The sequence below is a fragment of the Vidua chalybeata genome, chromosome 2, assembly GCF_026979565.1.
Source record: "Vidua chalybeata isolate OUT-0048 chromosome 2, bVidCha1 merged haplotype, whole genome shotgun sequence".
Taxonomy (NCBI): domain Eukaryota; kingdom Metazoa; phylum Chordata; class Aves; order Passeriformes; family Viduidae; genus Vidua; species Vidua chalybeata.
The window spans coordinates 87,769,832-87,787,708 of record NC_071531.1 but is presented as its reverse complement, the minus strand read 5'-3'; the positions used below and the strand labels follow the sequence as shown (position 1 = coordinate 87,787,708).

The 17,877-nt window shown below is 36.5% G+C and overlaps 1 protein-coding gene across 1 annotated transcript in view; it reads right to left on the bottom strand.

Annotated features, from left to right (window-relative positions):
- Positions 1-5,139: 5,139 nt before the first annotated feature.
- Positions 5,140-17,877, bottom strand: part of ATM (ATM serine/threonine kinase) — a 58,123-nt gene continuing 45,385 nt past the window's right edge. The window contains exons 51-63 of the mRNA XM_053932491.1: positions 17,703-17,816; positions 17,121-17,279; positions 15,807-15,945; positions 15,373-15,455; positions 13,950-14,090; positions 12,804-12,920; positions 11,451-11,600; positions 10,583-10,748; positions 9,273-9,359; positions 9,073-9,187; positions 7,456-7,519; positions 6,649-6,785; positions 5,140-6,525 (exon numbers count right to left, since the gene is read on the bottom strand). Of these exons, the coding sequence (XP_053788466.1) occupies positions 6,345-6,525; positions 6,649-6,785; positions 7,456-7,519; positions 9,073-9,187; positions 9,273-9,359; positions 10,583-10,748; positions 11,451-11,600; positions 12,804-12,920; positions 13,950-14,090; positions 15,373-15,455; positions 15,807-15,945; positions 17,121-17,279; positions 17,703-17,816 (1,653 nt within the window). The 3' untranslated portion in view covers positions 5,140-6,344. The remainder of the gene's footprint in view (positions 6,526-6,648; positions 6,786-7,455; positions 7,520-9,072; positions 9,188-9,272; positions 9,360-10,582; positions 10,749-11,450; positions 11,601-12,803; positions 12,921-13,949; positions 14,091-15,372; positions 15,456-15,806; positions 15,946-17,120; positions 17,280-17,702; positions 17,817-17,877) is intronic.

Below are 17,877 nucleotides of genomic sequence, written 5' to 3'. Positions count from 1 at the left end.
TGTTTGTTTTTTGGGTTTTTGTTTGTTTTTGTTTGTTTTTTGTTTTGTTTTGGTTTTGGTTTTTTTTTTTTTTTTGTGTGTGTGTTTTTTTTTGTTTGTTTGTTGTTTTTTTTTTTGTTTTTTTGTTTTTTTTTTGTGTTCCCCAGCTCAGTCTTAGTTTCTCTGTTGATTTCAACCACACCTGATTCTTATGGCAGACTCTTAGTGGCCAGATTTATTCCACCTGTCTTTGGTCTTTTGGCAGAACTACATCAGGAAAGAGCAAGAATTGTTCAAGGTTCTTCTGTAGTCAGCAGGCAGAAACTGGGATCTCTGCAGAGCAATTAACATCTTAGCTGTTCTAAAATTGCTCTGGGGAAGAATCTTTCCAGCTCTGGTACTTACAGAGGGAGCCTGTGGAGTGTAGGCTTCTGATGTGGGTGCTACAGGGAGACTTGAAAAATGGTATGAAGGGCTTAAATGTTCTTTTGCTTGAAATATCTTTAGTACATGTGTCTGCTTTGGTTTAGGTTTAAAATGCTTTTCTCTTGATTTTTGGTGTTTAAATAACTTGAAAAATCATAGTCCTATGTAAATATCTAATGCTTTTGGGGTATTTAACTATTATGGCTGCCTCACATGAGATTGCTGGAAGGAAGCTAGATTATTGTCCAGATGTCTGGCATTTTTACTAAATTTCTGCTTTTCTTTTATAATGATTTGATTTCTGTCTCAAACCTCTTCCTCCTTATTTAACTTTGCCTTATACACACAGTATCATTAGTATACCTCAATTCAATTATACACAAGGAAAATGAAACATTAGACACAGCTATATTTTTGAATTACTCTAAGGATTTAACTGGTTTTATTGTGTTTTATTGTTGGCATAGGTTTTTGTTAAGCAAGATTGTAACACCACTGTATGTGCACTTAATTATTTTATAATTAAGTTTATTTTGGTTCTGACTGTACTTTTTCAAGAGAAAGCATTCATCAGTGGCTGCACATGAAGAAATGAAGTCCTTTGCAGCACTTTCTTTCTATTTAACTCTTCCAATATTAGGAAATAATGTCTTCTTGTAAAAAAAAAAAAAAAAAAAAAAACAAAACCCTGACAAAGGCCACACATCAATACATGGGAGTGGTATCATGACTCTTTAATACAAACCAGCTGTTTTTCTTGAATCTGTAATGATAAATCACTTTCAGATCATTAAAAATTGAGCAACTCTACAACAAGGAAGTGGTTTCTAACTGGATGATAATGCATTTTCAGTAAATTCTAGTTACCTCATAGAGAGACTTGGAAGACCAATATCAAAATAATGAGTTATTCATAAATTGGATATGTTAAATGCATTGTGACAGGCAGCAATAAAAGCAAATTACTTATTTTATATAGAGAACATGGTGTAACAGCCTCCTCCTCTAGTTAAGAAATCCATTCAGCTCCTTGGTGTATCATCAATTGGATCACTCCTGTACTGAGATACTCATATTTCTAATAAAGACTAACTGGCAAATGCAACAGAAATGTAAAAATATTTTTAATACAATCATACTCATTCCTTAAAATGGTTGTATAGACATGCAATATCTTAAAGCATTATTTAACTTTAAAAGCTTCAAGCATGCCTATAATTAAGAGATAAGTAGTTCTTTCATAGCAACAAACTATAAAAAGACCCCTCAGCTACAACTGTAATGCAGATGCTGTAAGGAAGCCAGAAAACAATGAGTGAAGCAGGGGAGGGACAGGCTGAGAGCCACATTCGGTAAGGGCCTTTGAAATGGAAACAAAAAAAAAAGTGTACTTTATAACCATGAGAACAAAGACTCAAAAAATAGCGTAGGAGTGAGAAGGAAAGTGACTGAGAAGAACACTGAGAAACAGGTAGCCCACAAGGTGACTTCCATGTTTTACATAAAGTAAAACTGGTAATTTGGAACTGAATGATGACAGGACACTTTTGCTTTAAGTAATTGTTGCATATCCTGAGGAGAAGCAGAGGCTCAAAGGTTTGTGTTTATCTTTCTGTACATAACGTCTGCATTAACACAATACCTCGTGTATTGTCAGTGCTTTACGAGACCTCGTGTGTAAATGACAGAATTAAGGTGAACAGATAAGAGATAATTATAATGAGATGTGTGTCACATGGCGGTTTGCACCCACAGTGGTTTTCACAGACCTAAATAAATTGATTTAAAACTGGTTTTAATTATACTGGTAGGACAGCTGTGTGCTGATAGGGCATCAGTTTCTGTGTTTTGACATAGCCAAGGGGCTCTTAGTGTGTATTATCTACTTATGCATTATGCAATGCATAGGTGTGTTAACATAATAAACTGATTAAGGTAGTGAGGCAGGTCTAAAAACCAAAACAAAATCATATAAAGACCCAGATTCTCCTTTCCTTTACACTGAGATGATTGAAATGGTTTGATGTAATTTAGGACTCACACCGCTGTCTAGAAAAAAAATCCACCAACAAACTTATGTTGTGAGAAATAATTTTGGATTTTATACTATGGAACAATAAGAAGTGGAAAATATTAAGTAAAAAATAAAAACTCAAACCCCAGAGCATTGATATCAGATATGTCTCATAATTACAGAAAGATGTGCCATCTTAGGGAAATTTAATTTGCTTATATCTCCATTTCTGCAGCACAAATAGAGGTGTCTCTAGCTTTGATTTTATTTGATTGTTTTAAGTTAGTGTTTATAAGGATTTGTAGCAGGTATATGTATGGTGTGATTTTAAAGATGAAAAGTATATATTTACTTGTGTTTCCACTCTTGTTTAGACTTCCAGTTTATTAAGTCACAATATGATCCATATCCACACTGTAACTTCAGTGGAACAGAGGCTTTTACTCCCTTCCACGCAGAAAGAGATTTCATATCAGGACCAGATGTGATACCAGTTAAGTTCACTTTTTCTCTGAGAAAGACATTTTTCCAATGGATACAAATGCTAAGTGGTCATTTTTCTAGTATTTGTTCATATCTTCTCTACTCCGTTGTGGTATAGACTTGTAATGTCAGCAGAAAAGCTGAAACAAGCACTGCCTGACTGAAAAAGCAAATGTCAGCTGCTTTTATAGTGGATTCTGCTGTTTACAAACACCAATGTCAATGTTCTGCCCAAAATGCATTTGCAATAATGTAGTTTTTCAGAATGCGTTACTTCAGAAAACAGCACAAGGCTTCTACACAGTAGATTGCTGAATTAATGCTCAAACTTTATACTAAAAGCTGAAAAAGTTGGTACAAACGGATCCTTTATTTTTCGCTCTTATTACCAGGATTTTTTAATCGTTAACCTGTTTCAGTAACATTTACTTAAATACATTTTTCCTGTAAAGTAATCCCCTCTAAACTGTGACTGTTCTCTCTCTCTGTCCCAGGCTGTTTGCTTTGCTTCTGGCAGTGCACAACACAGAAGTTCCTCAAGACAGGATGTTGCGAGGGGATGTTTTGTCACAGTCAGTATTGCTTTTAGGAAAGATGAAGCCAAACCACAGGGCTTGTCTGCAGCATCAGCCCTAAGCCCTAAAGAACCATGGAATTCACCTCGGATTTTGCTTAACTAGTCCTTGCCTTTATTGTTAAATAGTAAAGGGGTGAGGGAGCACGAGGGCCATGGGTCAAGCAAGCTGGATCCCTGATGCCCCACACTGCTCAGTCATCACCTATTTTATGGGCTCAGCTTCAGGCAGCAGTACTTGGCTTTTTCTCGGCTTTGTCAGAGAGCTCATTTCAGAAATGTTGCAAAAGGGACAGTAGATAGCACTGCCTGGGGCTTGGCTCAACAGCATTTATACATTGGTCTGTGGGTGCAGTCAGAGAGGAAAAGGAAATGCAAACCAATGTGAAGACAGAGTAAGAAATAATCAACAAGATTGGTTAGACATTGCTTCCTTTTTTTATGTCTGATTAGAGTAACTGACTTAACTTTTATTTTTGAGTAAGGTGATGTTACTTTCCAATTAAAGACTTAGATAATGTGTGAGCTATTTCAGGTATCTTGGCAAACTTTGTGGAATGAAAATCTTCACTGTACTGGTCTAGTTCTGATGTGCCAGACACAGGTCAGGACACTCCAAGTCTCTCCTCCATGAAAGCGTTTGTTTTGGGAGCTACCCATGAGAGGTACTCATTTAAGCAAAACATCTTGATTATTGATAAGTGTTATCCAGAACTTCCATGGCGTGTTTAAGGGCTTGGAAGCAGGGCTGGAGACCTGAAGAAAAAATGTAACTCTAACAATGACTGATTGCATTGATAAAATTTATGATGTGTGACCTTGCTAGTAAGATGTTAAATTCCCTTAAAAGAACAGGACAGTGGGTTGGGAAGGAATGCTGAGGAATGTGCACACCACAAACTTCAGCTACTGTACAACTATGTAATTTCAGGTTTTCCTTTGGCTTGATGGGCCTGAATCCAACAGCAGTGTCCAGGCAAAGGTAAGCTCAGGGATACAATGACTGGAAGGCGTCTGGAAATTCCAGGTGAGTCATGAGAAGCACAACTGCCTTGTTAGTTTTTTATTTTATATAGTCTGAACTCTCTATGGAGCACTTTTTGGATAGTTTCCAAAGCCACTATATTCTCTGCAGTGGCTTGAGAAACACCGAAACATTTGGTCTTCTAGAAATGAGAATCTATCTCTATGGGAAATCTTAAGGAGACTCTACCACAGACAGAAGTAGTTTGGGGAAAGCTTATGTGGAGGCAAAGCTGGGTTTGTATGGAAGAATTAACAACTGATGAGAATCTGACAGATCTGTATCTTGATGGAAAGAAATCACATAAAAGCAGGATCTGCTCTCCCTTTACTGAGGATATAACGTATAAAAGTACTCCAATGATTAATATGAGACAGTAACAATTTTTGGGTGCAGATAGATATGGAATACAGTAACATTACAGATCACCCCAGGACAGTCTCTGGTGAAGAAAAATACTTAAATGACTTTTTGTCTAATCCTTTCCTACCTGCCATTGCTTGATAAGACATTTCTCCCTTTCCTAATATCCTTTAAATGTCACATAAAGAGCACGGGCTCTGTCAGTTACTTTAATTTTCAGAGAACAAACAGATCATTGGACAGTATTTCCTCCCCACAAAAAAAGCCAGGATGCGCTTTTGGTTGCAAGGATCAACAGAAATTTATGTCATGAAAACACACTACAAAAGACTCATTTTGCTGTGTAGACAATATCTTATAGCATAAAAGTTGTGAGAACACCATACAAATAAAAACCCATTAAATGCTGATTGGAACAGGAGTTCTTCATTTATATTGCTGTAAAAACGCATGAAATGTAAACTAAGGGTACACCAACCTTAATTCCTATTTTGAAATATAAAGATGGTTTGGGAAGATTTATTAACTATGCAAGTTAGACCATTATTTGAATGGATTCTCTGATTATCCATATTCACTGACTACCTGATTTTTTACTTTTAAGAAGGAGCGATGTCTTCTGTAAAACCATGTGCACTCAGAATGAGGCTTTTGTGCTTGGACTACAGCTTCAGTGTTTCTGAGAGGTGTTTACTGCAGATACAGTGACTGTTTGCTTTACAGGTATTTCCAGTACACTAAGTTTCATTGTATAGTCAATGTGTCTTGTCAAGGAAGTCAGTGCAACAAAAGCTAAGTATTTTTTATTGTTCTATACTATTAGAGTAATATAAAAATAAAGTACCAGCATAATTTAGTTTACAACAGGGAAAAAAAGCAGCCATATTTTATTTGACCTAAAGTTGTCATTTATATACAGAAGTGTCCATTTAACTAAGCTTAAAAAACCCCAACCCCAAAACCCCTTGATTTATTACACATGAGGTTCTCTGGTTTTCTTTTCTTTCACTGTGAAATTAAGGTATAACCCCCTTTTGGAAATGTAGTTTAGCTGGTTATAACATGAATCCTGGTTTTTGGATCATCCATTCTACACAGTCGTGTTACCACTACCAGATATAAGAGTCCTGCATTTTAGCAGATACACAACAGTGATGAATCTCATGTTTTAAGCACACAGCACATCCATTCTGCCCAAGCAAAGTTCTTGTGGGTCACAAGGAACATCAAAGCACTGCTTGGTGGTTTAGACTGTAGGATGAACCTAAGCAGAATAAAAAATGTTTCTCAGTAACAGGTTATTGAAAAAAAAAAACCCAAACCATCCACCAAATGGTAATATGGATAAGGTGTCATGGTTGCTCTTGATGTAAATTTTGTGAAATACCAGTTTGAAATGTTAAAACACTTAGTGCAAAGAAAAAAAAAAAAAAAAAAAAAAAAAAAAGGTCTCTTCTAAAAGCATGCTGGATCCTTCTAAGTCACACCCAGGGTTTCCATCCGTGAAAGAGACAGCTCAGATTTTTAGGGTCCATGGCCTGTTGTATGAGGAGGTTCACCTGCCCTCCTACACTGAGCACTGTTCCCTCCTCAACACCTTTCAGCTTCTCCTGAAGTCTCATCAGAACACGCTCAGCCACCTTGTTAAAACTCTGGTCATCACTGTTGGCAGAATAAAAAAGAAAAACAGGTGTTCTAGGTATGGATCCTGAACAACATGCAGTGAGAAAACCATAAAGCAAGGCAACAGTGCAGCAAGAGGAGGGTAAGAAAAAAATCTTGCACCTGGCTTTTCTTTTAGGCTCTTGTGGATCAGTACCAAGTGTAGAGCTCATGTCAGCCTCATCCTCTGGCCTCTGCTGCAAATACAAAGCTTTCAAGGGGTTCATGGTCCAGTCGAAAAGAGGATCATAAAGCAGCACCTACACAGTAAATAAAGCTCTTTTTAATTTCAACTGCTAATTACAGCTAGTTCAGTGCCCTAGCACTGTTGGAAATGCTTACACTAACCACAATATTAGAAGGGTGAGTGTTCTGTTTTGGTTTTCTTTTTTTTTTTAAATCAGTAGAATTGGGCTAAATTGGTTAGTAAACAATCCAACAACAAAACTGCCTCTGAGCACTTGCAGGTATTTGTGTTGTTCATACTTGACAAACTTTTGCCATCAGTCCCATCTCAGCAGTGAATAGGTAATTTTTTAATACACTGCTAGGCACTAAAGAGAATCATTAGCTCTTTAATGCACAGCATAACTTGCTTTCAAAAATCAGTTTCATTCTCTTCTTTGTGGCTTATGCAAAGAGGATTTAATTCAATCATTATTACTCCTGCCAGGAATATTGCACTATGGCTAGAAGCATGTTACTGTTGAAGAGGGAGAACTGCCTGAAGGAAACAGTTCCTACAGAAAATGCAAACTGGTTACAACTTTATCAAAGATTACATGAATTAACAAATCTGACCAAGACCACTATGTTCTAATTCAGTACAAAACACCCTAAATTAGTATTTGGTGCAGTGATGCATATGAAGACAAAGACTGAAGACATTTTGGCAGGTTATTACCCAAAAGCATGAAAAAAAAAGCTTACCTCTACAATAGTCAACAAAGCTTCTTGAGAATTTCTCATAACAGCCATTGTTTTCTCACAGCATCTAGGAAATATTTTACAGCATTTTAGGTTATTTTTGGCAAAATAAAATGGTATTTTTGTAATTTAAAGAATGTATATTGGTACTCAAAGTTTAATTTCTAACACAAGAGTAACCTCTCTGATATTTTCACCTGGGAAAAAAAAAAGAAATTTAGACATGTAAAACCACGAGAAGACTGTGTGTTTCACTGATTATTATTTCTCTGTGGAAAGAGATGACCTGTTTCACTGCCTGAAATATTTTGATATGCAGAATTAACCACTAAGTTAACACTGCCACAATGGTAGCATTGCTTGGCTGCATGAAAACACGTGCTGGGGTGCTCTGGAACACGTTGGAGAATCTTGGTAGCGTTGTTTTCCATGAAAGGAGCAGATCCAGTAGCCAGACTATAAGCAATTTCTGAAATCCCCCCAACGAGTTTCAATACAGAAGTGGTTACCTACATTCACTCCCAAGCAAACTAAGCTCCTGAAAGGAATCTAGCCTGGAAGTTTCCCATAGGAAACTATCCTGTGGGACAGGTACTCCTGTGAAAGAGGGATCGGGCCTCCTGTCTACCTCAGAATGAGAACAACACACCCCAAAGTTAACTGAACACATTCACAGCCAAGGGCCTGTTTACCACTTACACCTGTACTGTTAAGTACAAATCAGGCTGGCTGAGGCAGAAACAGCATCTGCAAGTGCCTTTGATACTCTTACTTACTTCAGCTGGAGCTCAACAAGTGAAGTTTTTCTGTATCACGGTTTCAGAAGTAATACCAAACTGTGAGTTTGACAGCATCATCTTTAGAGTAGGAGTGGCAGTGACTGCTCCTTCATGGGACAAAGGTGTACTAGGAGCTACTTATTAACCTTAATTGCTGCCTTAGACAACACCTACACTATGTGCTTTTTTAAAGACATGAAATCTGGGGGTTGTAAGCATTACTTCCTGAACATCATCAAAGTCTGGAATGAGAAATGTCCTGCTATTTAGGAATCCCTTGGGTCATTCACAGAAGGTAGGATGGAGGCTGACTGAAACTCAACACGTTTGGGATTCTTCTGTTTTGCAATCCAGATCTATTATGGAATTTAGATTTTGCACTTGCAAAGTAATATAAAATATATGATCCAAAAGGGAAAAAATACTCCAAATTACATACATAAAACTAAACAAAAATTAGAGTCAAAACAAATTGGTTCAAAGACATTTAACAGCTCCAAAAATATAGTATAGCTCTGAAAGAAATACATAGTTCTGAAGGGAAAAAAAAAAAAAATCTGAATCAACACTTAGCTGTGGAGCCTTTGGAAACACTCCCTGAATTCCACAAGAGGGTGATAATAACCCACTGGCAAGTGAACAGTATGAAACACTAAGCAACAAAAATGAACTTGCAGCTGGTTATATAAATACAAGCATAGGAGTTAAAGGTCAGTGTTTGGGTGTTACCAGCAGAGATCTGAGTCCCCTCTGAAGCATCAGAACTATTTAACATGTAACAATCACAAAGCTGGAAGTACTCTGCTGCCTCCTTATCCCTATGCAATTCAGGAGCACTTACCTTCTGAAGACCCCTTCCACGCCGGTGATGCCCATTCCGTCCACAATGTCCCTGGTTAACCTAAATGGAACAGTCTCTGGTGTGGGAAGGATTTTGCCTTGCTCAAAAGCAACCCCTAAATGAAAGGATGATAAAAGTTAAAAAAAATTTAAAAAAAAAAGAAAAAAGAAAAATTAAGGTTCTCTTGCTGTCCTACTTACCCAGATCTATATGCACCAGTTCTGCTGTTTGTTCATCTATCAAGATATTCTGAACATGTCTGTCTCCAAGTCCAAGAATGTAGCCAACTGAAACAAAAATGTAAGTGCTGAAACTATGTCATAAAAAACACAGAAAGCCTAAGAAAGATTACTGGTGTAATTGTAACAGGTGAAAAAAAAAATTATAGTGAGACTATTTCTTCCCCCATATACAGATTTGCCCAAGGAAAGAACAAATACCATTCCACAAATCCAAAAAGAAAATGTTGACTGAATAAAATTGCAATAAGTTTATTCTCATACAGATGTGCATTGTTATATCTGCTACACAGATTTCTCCCCCATTTCTACTTGAAATCTACAAAGATTATCAAATAATATTGCAGCTTTCAAAAAAAATTGAAAGCATGTGCATAATAAAATCAGGTTTTGTTATTATTACTATCATTAGCAAACCCCCCCAACAAAACAACTGTTGTCTAAGTCAGTTTTAAAAATCTCCAGTGATCCAAATTATAAGATCTTTCATGTAAGCCTATTTCACTGCTTTACTGTCCTTAAATGTAGAAAAACTCCTAACTACATTTCCCTTGCTGCAATTTACACCTTTTACTGTTTTTATTGGCTGATGGACATGGAGAGCAGTAACATTTCCTCCCAAAATCTTTCATCTGACTTGTACTAAACTGCAGATTTTTTTTCCAGTAAAAAGGGAGTGCACAAACATGTTACTTTCTAAAATGAGACCTACTGCAATGTCTAAAATCTACTAAAAAATGTCTTCCAGAGACTCAGTACAGAACTGAGTCATCTAGAAAAAAATAAATCCACAGTACTTACATTTAAGTACTTATTTTTCTTTATTATGACAGGAAAATCAAAGGAAATATCCCTGAGCTTAAATACATTTCAGCCATGGATAATAATGCCAGCACAAAGGCAATAGATTGAGCTTTTCAATTCAGCTAAAGCATGAGAGGCTACACATGAAATGAATAAATGTTAAACCAAAACAACAGAAATAAAGTCAGGTAAAAAAAAAAACCAAACTACCAGAATCTAAGAAAACAAACTACTATTTAAACAAAGAAACACAGAATTTCATTCTTCCTTCTGCAGCAAAAATGGGGGTGTGGAGGAACAAATCAGAAATCTTAATTACAAAAATAATGCTGATGTTCTTGCTGGCCTTTTTTGCCCCCTACTATGCCTTTTTTGACATGTGACAAAAGCAGGACAGCTACTATGTCTGAAATGGTATAAAATATTTGGTTGTGTAACCTAAAAAGCCACTGTAAATAATCCAATACCTATAGAAGATGTAGCCACACTGCGAGTGTATGCCAATCGTTTTTCAAACCACACAGCTGGGTCCAGGAATTTCTCCATGCAGAAATACCGGAACACAGGTTGAAAATTCTCACAAACTTCCATGAAGATTCTGTATTTCTCTTCAGAATGTTTCTTTTGGGCATCCTTTAAACACATAAGAAACGTTTTACCCATGACTAACTGCTTCAGAAGAAAATGACCTCTTCCTTCCTTTCTACCTACCTCCCCTCCATCAAATGCTGTTATCACTTCTTTCTCTTTCTGAGCTAAGAACTATTGTCTGTTTTTTGCAGCAATTATTAATGCCCCTAACTTGCTGTCTTACTAAACAATTCTATTTTTATACACAACTCAGAGGCTAAAAAACATTTCCTTGATGCAGCAGGTGCATGTGTTTTATAGGCATGTGCAGGTAAATGGATCTTGTTGGGAGACACTTCCTTTCTCTGCACTCTGTTCTGGTACCTCTGCTTGTCTGAAGGCCTCATGTCACTGTGAGAAAGTCATTCTCACTCATTCCCATGCAAAAACTCCACCAAGCCAAAATTAAATATACTTTTATCCCGTTATTACTATAGCAATTTGAAAGGAAATAGATTCTTGCACAATCATGGATATTTAAAGTAACAGGTATACTTGTCTGCAATTTTGTAAACTTATGGGGAGGTGATCTGTAGAACTGAACTGAAAGTCTGAATATCTATTCATTTGATGCCACTGGCCATAGTCATTATTAGATATACCAAAAGTATAGTACGTAGTTCTCCGTAAATTCCACCTCCCTCCCCCCAGTAAATATTATGAATTGGCTATTTTGTGGTGTTCTTTTAAGTTATTTGGACTCACCAGCATTATTTTTTGACACTGATAACCAGAGTAATCCTTTGGCCTGTATCTCTTGTGAGCTCCTTCTTCAGCATTCACAAGGAACTCCCCGATGGGAGTTGTTCCTGAGCACCACTCCAGAACTCCACTTCTCTGGGAAAGGGGAACCACCTGGAAAAGCAAAACCACGGAGGGGAGGTTATACATGGGGGAAGGCTATACACACTAAACTACGAATACACACCCTGCAGAGCATGGGTGCACATTTCTGTTTGTTTAAAAAGACAAAGAAGGCCAAACCATGCAGCTGGCAGCTGACACCACAATATCTCTTCTAAATACACACGTATACATATATAAAAATCCACACATATTTTTTTCCACCTAATAATTGCAATTTTTTCCTTGCCCAGTGAACCTTGCACTGGACATGTAAGCACAACCTAATGATTAGCTACTGCCTGTTTCCTTCAATTTTCTTTTCTTATGGAAATCTTTTTATCTCATAATGCAACACCCATTCTATTTTTTCCTGCTGTTGCTCATTTTTACACACATAGAAACCTGAGTCTTACTTGAAAATTATGCAAAAAATGTGACTTGAACTCCATCTGAGAATTCTTAAAACCACGCTAGCAATTCACATAAGGACCTTTAGAGATTCCAGAATGCACATTTCTCATTTGTCAAAGAGAAGAGCTTATACTTTGAGAGTACTTACTCAGAGGTCACCTTCACAGCTATTATTATAATGCCAAGCACATAAAAGGAGGAAGGAAAAGTTCCTGTTTAAATACATTTTCTGCATTCACAATAAGAATTTATTGCATTTCTTATTTCCAGTTCCAATTCTTATTCTCAATTCTGATTCCAATACGATTTGGAATCATATTCCCAATTAAGAAAAAAAAAAAAAAACCAGTTCAAATTCTGCATTAAAGACCCTAGATAGGACTTCTGAATTCAATTGCAGGGAATATTGCAAGACTAGAATTAATTATTAATTAAGGAATATCACAAGGCAAATTAATGAGAATTCATAAACAAACTTGTATGTTCAAGTTTAATGACTAGCAACTTACAATTTAATGACAGAGCATTACCTAATTTCTTTTCAATTACAAGTTCATATAAAGAAATATTTGAAGAGTATTTAAATATATATTAGGCATCAATAAATTTAGTTTAATGACTTGAAAAAAATTAAATTGTAATAAATATATTGTTTATTCCATACTTTAAGACGCAGTGACTATTTTAATAGCCCATAAATAGAAATCCTTTTATATTGCATTTGGCTTATAAAGAGGAGAAGGGGGAAATATGCTTTATTTCTCTCTGCTGCCACAGTGAAAAATTAGGGTTCAGGGTTACCTTGTATCTTCGGATATTTAATTTCCTCTTTCGCGTTTCAGTGTTTTGCTGGAGCAATGTATTGCACATCTGGAAAACCTGTTGCATGACAGCATCTTGTCTCAGGTCATCACGCCCCTTTAGCATAAACAGAAAAAGCAGTTGAAAAACACTTCTCAGCATCCATTTCTTGCTCAGCAAGTAAAATAATTATTTTTAAAATTGCACAAAACAAATTATGTTTAAAATTGCACAAAAAGTTACTTTTCCACAATAATCACTTGGAATAAAATGAAATTAACAGTTGTTTTTTCCTCTGTATTTGGTTTTCTGTTAGTGCTCAGCTGCTTAAACAGAACCATCATTAACTTAAATCCTTAAATCATCACCTTTCTCTTTTTTTTTGACAGATGTTATTTGTCTTTAGTTTTTTTTTTTGACAGATGTGATTCAGATTTCAATCAACCTACATGTCTTATGGTTCTCGTTTTAAAAACAGGTATTTGATTCACCATTACTGAACAAGCCAGGACACAGGTGAAGCAGCATCATTTGGTACTGCAGTTCTGATTGCTGGACGCAGATCTAGTGATTCATGCTTCTCTTTAAAGCTTTCAAAACTAACCCATACTTAGCAGCAAAACAGAATTCTCCCAGCAACTGCCCAATGTTTGCATTCAAAGAGAGAATGAAATCAGCTGAGTCTAAGGAGAAATAAAAGTTTTTTAGAGCTCTTTACTTCTATGTGCGCGCTTTTGATTGTCTCTGAATTGCAAATACTTTTTTTATATGGGGAAGAAGAAAGGAGGTATTTAACACAATATGTTGATGGTTTTTATTTACAGAACACTTCAGGTCACCAGCTGAGACATCACTAGGCAAGTCTGGTAGTTGTCAGGTAAGCTACTGTATATTAATTACATGCACTGCTGAAAAAATAATTACAAACATATTTAATATAATTACTTATTATTTATATTATATTACTTACTAATACTTCACAATTTCGTTTATTAAAGCATTCATCAGCTGAGAAAACTGACAGTGAAGTGTGAAAAGTCTTCTCATGGTACAGAAATGATACATGAGAAAACTGACAGGAGAACTTAAAAAAAAATGTCCAGCATGCTAAGTCTCTGAGATGTCGTTACAACTGAGAGAACCCACCTTAACCAGCTGCCTCCTTTCTTTACCATCTGATCCTACACAATCTATTATTTTAGGCAGATTCATGCCTCCTGCTAAACGAAATTCTCGCTTGAAAGAACTTATTGTCACCAAATTTTCATACTGTCCTGTGGGATCCACCTGAAATTAAAAATACGTTAAAATGAATGTAAATATTACCTCCATTTCACTCAGACAAAGCAGTAATAAGTTGTTTGCAAACCTCATTAGCAGAACATATGCTAAATACTAATATGAGCACTCCATCACCTACAAGGATAATACCACAAAGGCTATGAAAATATGCTGAACAAAGGATTTTTTTTATTCCTCCTTGTTCACCTCATTGGTAGAGGGGATGTGGTACTGCAGACTTCCACTAAACAAGCTGTGACACAATGTTAGCCTGCCCCAGCTAGCACTGTCCCAAGGAACTGCTCTCATATAGCTGGGGAGCATTAGGCTTAGACTAGGCTACAGATGGACCCAATCTACAGTCCCAAACCTGCTGCAGGGTATGGGATCTATACCTCAGCCACCCCCTGTATCCTCATGCCCTGGAGCAATACTGCCCCAGGAGGCTACATCACAGACCTGCAGCCATTTCAGTCAGTCTGTACTGGAGGAGAAGAATGGCAAAGAAAAGAATGATCCAGCTGTACAGAGGAGCAACACCTGGGGCCAACTGGAGCCCTACAAACAGATGTTATTTAGCATGGGTGCCAACTTCTGGTTTCTGAAATCAAATACCTTAAAGTATAAGGTACTTACAATAAGTCTCTTGACTTATTCAGCTTTATAGACATAGCCCAAGGGATTTCAACAAGGGAGGGATTGCAACATTTAAACTTAGATGCTGGTCAAAAAAGCAACTCTACGCTCCTGAAACGGCACAGTTTCCCAGGTGGAGTGTGTGGTATCAAAAGATGAGTGCCTGTGTACCCATCCAGTCAACTGCTTATGCCAATGGGAATGGATCATTCCCCATTACTGAATGGTAAAAGCATAGGAACAGCAGAAGAGGCACACCTATGAATTCTCACACCTTTTGTGACATTCAGTTGCCTCCCTGAAACTCTGAGCTAGCACCTAAAACACAGGAGATTCACACTCCCAAATCCCCTGTGTGAATTCGGTAGCTCACTATAATATCACCTTTTGATAATGAGAGACTACTCAGAGGTAACAGCGGCAAACTGTCTTTCTACAATAAACCACTATCCAGCACATAATGCCTGGGATCAAGGTCTTCTAAGGAAACCATCTCACCCTGCACCTCCCGCCTGACAAGGAAGTATCTCCATAAGATGGACCTGTAAAAACCCTGGGAATTGGATGAAGAGATGACTGCCATTACAAAAGCTTGAAGATGATTCTATGATGATGATGGTATTATAGTGCATATTATTTCAACTTCAGTCACCTTAATTTCCATGGTAGGAACAGCAACATCCTCCAAGTTCTTCAGTTTAATGATTGGCTGGTCAGCTGGAATACTTATTCCTTCTGTAATTAAGAGGAATTAATATTTTTAAATTCAGAGCTATAAAATACACCTGAATTGACAAAAACCATTACATTGCTTTTGGGACCCAAAACCTCACTGCATACTTTTACTGAGCTGATCAAGATTATCACAGCACAACTGGTGATTTTTGGAATTTCATACTAAGGGTCTGAGTCCTACAGTGCAAGGAATTACTATGACTTTTAATCCAGACTACATTCTATATCTATCAAAAATAGGACACAACGCTAGTACCTCTTTTAACTAAACATTTAGAAACACACTTTTTAATCTGAAAAAATAAATTATTCATTATTATTAAAACAAAAAATAGTTCCCCCAAGACTTACTTCTTTGAGATTTCCACGGAGTAGCATCTAGATTTGCTAATGTGATGTAAGCATCACAAAGTGCTTCAATGTCTCTAACCATAGGAGCTCTTCTTTTCCTTACAATATTCATTATCGTGCTGGCAGCTTCCATTCTGTCCTAAAAAAAACCCAAGGAAAACAAACATCAGATCTTGTAAACTACATTTTTTAATGTTAAAGATGTATCATAACATGCAGTCAATTAAGTACAATTGAGATCTGTCCTATGAAAACAGAGCAAACTGCAGCAATGGATAGCCCTTTGTGAGATGACCCGAAATAAATGTAAGGAAATATTCTGTGCTGTCTAATCTGAGATAATGAGTAATGTAAAATATTATTGGCAATGGAGAGGGAGCAAACCTGTCCAGGCAAAACACAAAAGACATGCAAAAGTTCTTCAGAAAAAAAGGACAGACAGGTTTTTAGATGTTCTGCCTGCTTCTGTTATTTCCTCCCAGCTGAAGAAAAAAATCTTGTATGCAAAAGACAGAAACCCGTCCATGCATTCCTTCTGTGCCTGGCTCTGAGAGACTAACTTTAGCATAATCCCAATCCAAATGGGAGGAATCAAAAAAAAAAAAAAAAAAACAAACTACAGACGTGAGAGAAAGGAAAAAAAAAAAAGCCACATAAAAATGTAGTGAAAAAATGTATCAGTGTGGGGGGTAAGAGGACAATGACAACCAACCATGTGAGGGCTACAATGATGTGGGAAAGAAGGAAAGAAGGGATAATGCTTTAGATGTGGGATGACTCCAAAGACAGGTTGAACAAAAATTAAGGAAAAACATTAATATGAAACCACAATTCAGTTCAGTATTACTTGTCAGCATGGCTTTTAACATATCAAGGACCAAAAGATATACTGCACAAGGCAAATGGCTTAGATGGAACATGTTACCACTCAAAGCAGAAAAAATACCCAATTCAGTATGTACTTTCAACAATAAAGCCACTCAGGTCTTTCTTGCATCTAAAATGCCTTTTACAGAATGACACATCAGGGACTTTTATCACAAGAGTCTGCAATAATCAGGGCTATTAGTGGCACAAAACGTTAACCGTATTTTGCTCAACCCTGTAATGATTTCTTTCAATAATAATTACCTATGTATGCACAAAAGGGGTTTTTTAATTATTAAAAGTACTGTTTCCCTCCTACTGCTTCTTAACAAAAGTCTGCTAATGAGCTCTATACTAAAATACCCCTCTACATGTTTTGTGTTTTTCCATTTTTTAACAAAATTAAAGGATTGAAGTGATTAATAGAATAGAAGTTTTCATAGTCACCACATCAAGCTGGGAGATCTCTTTTGGTGCATTTTTAATTAACTTATTTCTTCTTATTGTATCTGGTTTTGTGAGGAGTTCATCTTTGTTAGCATTAGCCAAAGCTAATATTATAAACAAAGTATGATGTGGATGATCCAGTGAAATTTGAGACATTAGCTGCCAACAAAAAGAAAAAAAAATCCCATTATTGAAAACAGTATAGAAGGAAAAAAAACCCCAAATCTTAATTAACATTATTATTTCTTTTGAACTTCTAAGGTTCCTAAGATGAAATAAAAGGTAATACTTAGACAGTATTTCCACAACTGAAAAAACATTCAAAGTAGATTTCTATAACTGCATAAAACTACTCTTATACTACAAGAAAATCAATAAAGTTGATTTTTAAAGTTAAGAAATGAAAGAAGTCCCCAGTCCTCTTCCCCCATCATACTGATTTGGCATCATTAATTTTTAATACACCCTTATCACCAATGTAAATAGTTTAGCTGTAATAGCTCAGAGGAAGGTGGATATTGTTTAGAAGTAGGTACTACCAAGCCAATCAAAGTATCTTTAGATAAGAAAAGCAAAAATTACATTATTCAGAACTTCATGAAATCCTAAACCACCCATCATCTTAGTTCCCATTCGAGCAGCCAGCTGGTACATCAGAGGCAAGAACTTGTAAGAAGGGATCTTCTGTGCATTTTTCTGTAGGAGAGAAAACTCAGTTAGAGAGCTGTACTAAACTAAACTAGCTGTACTAAACCTA